We start from the raw sequence: 6,055 nt of genomic DNA on the forward strand, positions 1-6,055 counted from the left end.
AAAATCACACGTTACGGAAGGTGCGGCTTTTTTTTTTTGGCGAATACGTAAGGTGCGGCTCCTATGTGGTACCTAGACATCTTGAGCCCTTGATGCGCCACGAAAGGCACTGCAGCGAGCTGCCCCTTGCGCCGGACATGCAATTCGATCAGTTGCTGGTGACGCGTCAACATTGGCAAAGGGTTGCACGCAAGATGGACAGGACCTGTGTCCAGTGTCCACCGAATTTTCTTCCCCTCAGTGTCACACATGTAGGACAGTAGGAGGCAAGGTGGCGTGCACAACAAGGCACTTGACACTTGATAGCAACCGTGTAAACCATAATAGTTTGTTTGGAAAATGATTTTGTTTCCAAGACTTCTCGTGATGGCGATGACACAAGAGGTTTAATTGTCTTTTGACTGTTTTGATGTGTATGTACGAAATGTTATCGTAGCGTTAGCATACGGGCAATATACTGTATAGAAAAGTTAGTGGAGCACTGAAAAACCATCTACGAAACGTTAAACGATGGCTTTATTTATTCCCTCGCAGGTCAGAGCTCCAAACCACTGATGAGATCAATTGCCATGGCAAACCTAGCACATCAGTTGGCGTTGGTGCATGACGAGCTGAGGTCTCCAAGAGCATGGATGCTCCTCCTCTTCTGCGTCTTGCTCGCACGCTACTCTTTGGCCACGTTCAGTGACAGGAGAGCGAGGAAGAGGCAGGCGCAGGCGCAGCTAGACGACGACAACCTTCTCCTACCGCCGCCTTCGCCTCCAGCTCTGCCCGTCCTGGGCCACCTCCACCTGGTGGGCTCGCTCCCGCACGTCTCCCTCCGCAGGCTCGCCAGGAAGCACGGCTCCGACGTCATGCTCCTCCGCCTCGGCGCCATGCCAGTGCTCGTCGTGTCGTCGCCGCGCGCGGCCGAGGCGGTGCTGCGCACGCACGATCGCGTGTGCGCGTCCCGGCCCTACTCCCTCGTGGCCGAGGTGGTCATGTACGGGCCCTCCGACGTCGGCTTCGTGCCGTATGGGGACTACTGGCGGCGGGCCAGGAAGCTCATCACCACGCACCTGCTCACCGTCAGGAGGGTGCAGGCGCTCCGCATCGCCCGCGAACAAGAGGTAAGACTACGTACGATCGAAATATATATATAACCTTGGAAGCAAACATATGTGAGGTGTGTGTGGTGCGTAGGTGAGCGCGGTGATGGCCAGGATTGGCGAGGCTGCGGCGGCAGGAGCGGCGGTGGACATGGGTGAGCTGTTCGGCTCGTTCGCCAACGACCTGGCGTGCCGCGCCGTGATGGGCAAGTCCTTCCGGGGCGAGGGCCGGAACAAGCTGTTCCGGGAGCTCGTCAGCGACACCTCACCGCTGCTGGGCGGCTTCAACGTCGAGGAGTTCTTCCCGTTCCTGGCTCGCTTCGGCGTGCTCAGTAGGGCGGTCCGTGCCAAATCCAAGAGGCTGAGGAGACGGTGGGACGAGCAGCTGGACAGGCTTATTCAGGACCACGAGTCGAGTGTTCCCAGTAATCCTAGCAAGGACGACAACGAGGTTGACTTCATACATATTTTGCACTCCGTTCGACACGAGTACGGCCTCACCAGAGAGCAGATGAAAGCTATCCTGCTTGTAAGTAGCAGTATTTGTATGTGTATTATTTACATATACATGAAAATGTGTGACAGAATGAAATATCTCATCTTTGCAGGACGTGTTCTTGGGGGGAATAGGGACAGGAGCTGCGGCACTCGAATTCACCGTCGCTGAGCTCATGCGGAACCCAGACGCCATGAAGAAACTACAAGCCGAGGTACGGAGCGTTGTACCCAGGGGACAAGGGGCCGTCGTCAGCGACGACAACCTGCGCGACATGGCCTACCTGAAAGCGGTGGTAAAGGAGTCGCTCCGGCTGCACCCGCCGACGCCGATCCTGACGGCGCACTTCACCATGGACAGCTGCAGCGTCGACGGCTTCGCGGTCCCGGCCGGCGTGAGCGTTCTGGTCAACTCCTGGGCCATCTCCACGGACGCGCGCTTCTGGGAGGACCCGGAGGCCTTCGCCCCCGAGAGGTTCCTCGACGGTGGCAGCGCGGCAGGCATCGACTTCAGGGGGGCCGACTTCCGGCTCCTGCCCTTCGGTTCCGGGCGCAGGATGTGCCCCGGGGTGAACTTCGGTGTCGCGTCGGTCGAGGCCATGCTGGCCAACCTCGTGCATCGCTTCGACTGGGAGCTGCCGCAGGGGAAGGCGGCGTGCGACATCGACATGGCTGAGGTGTTCGGCATCGTGCTGCAACGCAAGCACAAGCTGTTCTTGGTTCCCCGACTGTTGGTGTAAGCCTGTTGCTCACTGTACCGAAGCTGCAGGCTAGCTGGTTAAGCGGGAGCACCAGATTTGAATTTGAATGATGGCGACAGTTGCGGGAACAGTTGGAGCCGTGGTGACTGCGCCCACGTCGAGCGCGCTCAGCACCAGTTTACTGAAGCCATCTTGTATCTTAATTTTAGCAGTTTTTCATTAACGCAAGTGTGTGTGATAGCTACTGGTATAAGTAGCCTGATGTTTAGAGAGTGTGTTAGCGCCTCCGAAACATTGTAACCGTGCCTGTACTGCAACAACTACATCTGTGCAAAATAGCACTGTCCTCTGACAGTTGCTGTGTGTACTCATTGTGCTCATCATGTTCTTGCGCAATTCTTGTGATCTAGGCTAGCCACCACGATATTTGTGCTGTGATTGTGATCCTTGATTCTAACATTTGCTATCAGAGCCACTAATCACACGCATTTACTCTCTTGATCCACACCATGGGTGACCGAGGCAGTGGTGGCGGTGGCGGCGGTGGCAATGGTGGTGGGCAGATCACTTACCCATCATTGACGGCAACCAACTACACCAGTTGGAGCATTCGTGTCCAGGCGATCATGGAGGACCAGGGAGTATGGGAGATCATGGAGCCGTCGGGGGAGACATCGGAGTAGGGTGCGGCGGTAGCGGCAAAGGCGAAAGACAAGAAGGCGCGAGCGCACTTGCTTCAGTGCTTGCCCGATGATCTGCTGATGCAAGTCACGGCGAAGAAGACCGGGAAGGAGGTCTAGGATTTGCTGAAGGCGAGATTTGTCGGTGAGGAGCGTGTCAAGGATGCGCGGCTGCAGACATTGAAGAGTGAGTTCGACGCGATGAGGATGAAGGAGGACAAGTCAATCGATGCTTATACCGGGAGACTAACGAGGATGTCAGTGAGGTATGGGAATATAGGCGGTTCGTTGGATGATGCCGCACTAGTGAAGAAGCTCTTCGACACCATGCCGGAGTGCTTCATCAACGTGGTCGCCGGGATCGAACAATTTTACGATATGAAGAAGTTGGTGTTCGAGGAAGCAGTGGGGTGGTTGAAGGTGTATGAAGAGCGCACCAAGCGGAGAGCAGTTGGTGCTAAATCAGACACTGGTTAGGTGTTGCTGATTCAGGCTAAGTGGGAAGCTCAGCAGAAGCGGGCGGCCGACAAGGTGTCCGGGAGGAGCAGAGACGGTGGCGGCCATGGTAGTGGGCATGGCCGTGGTGGTGGGTGAGGAGGTCATGGTAGGCAAGCTGATCAGGCAAAGGAGGGTGTTGGGAATAACAAATGAGACAAGAGCCATATCCAGTGCTTCAAGTACCATCGCTATGGGCACTACGCAAATCAATGTCCAGGAGAGAAGGAGGAGGAGGAGGCGCACCATGTTAAGGCGGTGGAGGTTGAGCCATCAGTGCTACTTGCAGAAACGGAGGAGCCAGGGCTACTTGAGTGCATGACACAAGAGATTCAGAGGGGAGTTACTCTGAATGAGGACAAGGTGCTGTTGGAGCTTCACTTCACCGGCGATGAGGATCCCACTAGTGAGATCTGGTACCTGGACAATGGTGCCAGTAACCACATGACTGAAGATTGGCTGAAATTCAAGGAGATCGACCAAACATTCACTAGTAAGGTACGGATTGGGGATGGCTCAGGTGTTGAGATTCAGGGAAAAGGGACCATCTTGTTTTAGGGGAGAACTGGGGATCAGTGAGTACTTAGAGATGTTTATTTCATACCAAAACTTAGAACTAATCTCATTAGTCTTGGACAATTGACTGAGATTGGTCATCAAGTTGTGATAGATGATGATGAAATCATAGTTTTAGAGAAATACCCACCTAGATTGATCATGTGTGTGCAAAGAACAACAAACAGACTATACAAGATAGAGTTAAAAATTGTTGATCCTACTTGTTTGTTGGCTAGTTTGGGAGATCAGGGTTGGCTTTGGCATGGCAGGTTGGGTCATGTGAATTTTCAAGATCTGAGAAAACTGGTTGACAAGGAGATGGTAGGTGGTGTACCACTGGTTCAGAACCCTGATCAGGTATGTCAGTCTTGCTTGGCTACAAAGCAGACTAGAGCACCTTTTCCACACTCAACACATTGGAGAGCAGATGAGCCTCTAGAATTGGTGCATGTAGACTTGTGTGGGCCTATCACACCAGCCACTGTAGGTGGAAACAAATATTTTATGTTGTTGATAAATGATTGCACAAGGTGGAGCATTGTGTTTATGCTGAAATCCAAGGATCAAGCAGTGGATGCCTTTGTCAAGTTCAAAGCTCAGGCAGAAAATAGCTGTGGACACCAGATCAAGGTACTAAGATCAAATAGAGGAGGAGAGTTCTTAGCTGGTGTGTTTCAGGGAGTGTGTGATGAAGCTGGAATCAGGAGATAGCTCACAGCTCCATACTCACCACAACAAAATGGTGTTGTGGAGAGGAAGAACAGAACAGTTATGGAAATGGCAAGAGCTTTGTTGAAAAGCATGAAGATTCCTAGAAGGTTTTGGGTAGAAGCAGTCAGGCATTCAGTATATTTGTTGAATAGGTTACCAACTAAGGCAATGGGTGACAGAACTCCATATGAGGCATGGAATGGTAGGAAGCCACATCTTGGACACTTGAGGATTTTTGGGTGCTAGGGCCATGTCAGACCAGGAGTGTCACATTTAAAAAAAACTTGATGATAGAAGTATGCCAATGGTTTATTTTGGCATAAAAGAAGGCAATAAAGCTCACAAGATGTTCAACCCTCAAAGCAACAAAATTATGGTTAGCAGGGATGTTGTGTTTGAGAAGACAGAGATATGGAGCTAGGATGCTGCAAAAGTTCAAGATTTTTTAGAAATAGTTGAGGGTGAGAGGTCAATTCTTTCCTCATGCCATTGCAATAGATGTTGATGATGGCAATGCACAAGGTGATCATTAGACAGGTGATTCATGGGGAGCTTCTAGTGGTGGACAACATTCAGTGGCAGTAGGTGGCTCTAAATCAGCAGCTGCTAGGAATCGGCCAGTGACTATTCACAGTCCGACAACAATAGTACAAAGTGCAACACCACAGAATTTATCTTAGGGTTCATGGTGGAATCAAGTATCAATGGATCTAGATGACAATGACGATCTAGACAATGAGCCATAGAGATTTAGAAGCCTACAGGATGTTTATCAAGACACATCAGAAATTGAGTTGGAGTCAGATGTGGATGTGGATGCACTGCTTGAAGTGATGGAAGAGCTAGCATGTTTCAGGGATGCAGTTGGGGATCTAGACTAGGTGGAAGCCATTGATAGTGAAATTCAGTCTATCTGCAAGAATGGAACATGGGAATTAGCTACTTTGCCACCAGGACAGAAACCAATTGGGATGAAATAGGTTTACAAGCTCAAGAGGAATTCTAATGGTGAAGTTGTGAAACACAAAGCCAGATTGGTGGCTAAGGGCTATGTACAGAAACAAGGTGTTGACTTTAAAGAAGTGTTTGCATCAGTGGCTAGATTGGATACAATCATATTGATCTTGGCTCTAGCAGCAAACAGAGGTTGGCAAGTTCATCATCTTGATGTCAAATCTACTTTTCTCAATGGAGAATTGGAAGAGGAGGTGTATGTAGCTCAACCTGAAGGCTATGTGGAGAAAGGAAAGGAATAGATGGTTCTAAAGCTAAGCAAGGCCTTGTATGGTCTTAGACAGGCACCAAGAGCATAGAATGTGAAGCTTGA

The 6,055-nt window shown here is 51.0% G+C and overlaps 1 protein-coding gene across 1 annotated transcript; it reads left to right on the forward strand.

Annotated features, from left to right (window-relative positions):
* The first annotated feature begins 510 nt into the window (after window positions 1-510).
* On the forward strand, window positions 511-2,664 carry LOC136499147 (indole-2-monooxygenase-like). The gene is made up of 3 exons (XM_066494843.1): window positions 511-1,109; window positions 1,183-1,617; window positions 1,697-2,664. Exons 1-3 carry the CDS (start codon window positions 555-557, stop codon window positions 2,321-2,323), a joined length of 1,617 nt encoding a protein of 538 aa, XP_066350940.1. The 5' UTR covers window positions 511-554; the 3' UTR covers window positions 2,324-2,664.
* The last annotated feature ends 3,391 nt before the right edge of the window (window positions 2,665-6,055 follow it).

Source organism: Miscanthus floridulus, chromosome 1 (genome assembly GCF_019320115.1).
Source record: "Miscanthus floridulus cultivar M001 chromosome 1, ASM1932011v1, whole genome shotgun sequence".
Lineage (NCBI taxonomy): Eukaryota > Viridiplantae > Streptophyta > Magnoliopsida > Poales > Poaceae > Miscanthus > Miscanthus floridulus.

Excerpts from the sequence above, each read along its gene's own strand:
- LOC136499147 (XM_066494843.1), top strand. The coding sequence starts at position 555 with ATGAGATCAATTGCCATGGCAAACCTAGCACATCAGTTGGCGTTGGTG. Across the intron at positions 1,110-1,182 it reads GCATCGCCCGCGAACAAGAG|GTGAGCGCGGTGATGGCCAG; the intron begins GTAAGACTACGT and ends TGTGGTGCGTAG. Across the intron at positions 1,618-1,696 it reads AGATGAAAGCTATCCTGCTT|GACGTGTTCTTGGGGGGAAT; the intron begins GTAAGTAGCAGT and ends TCATCTTTGCAG.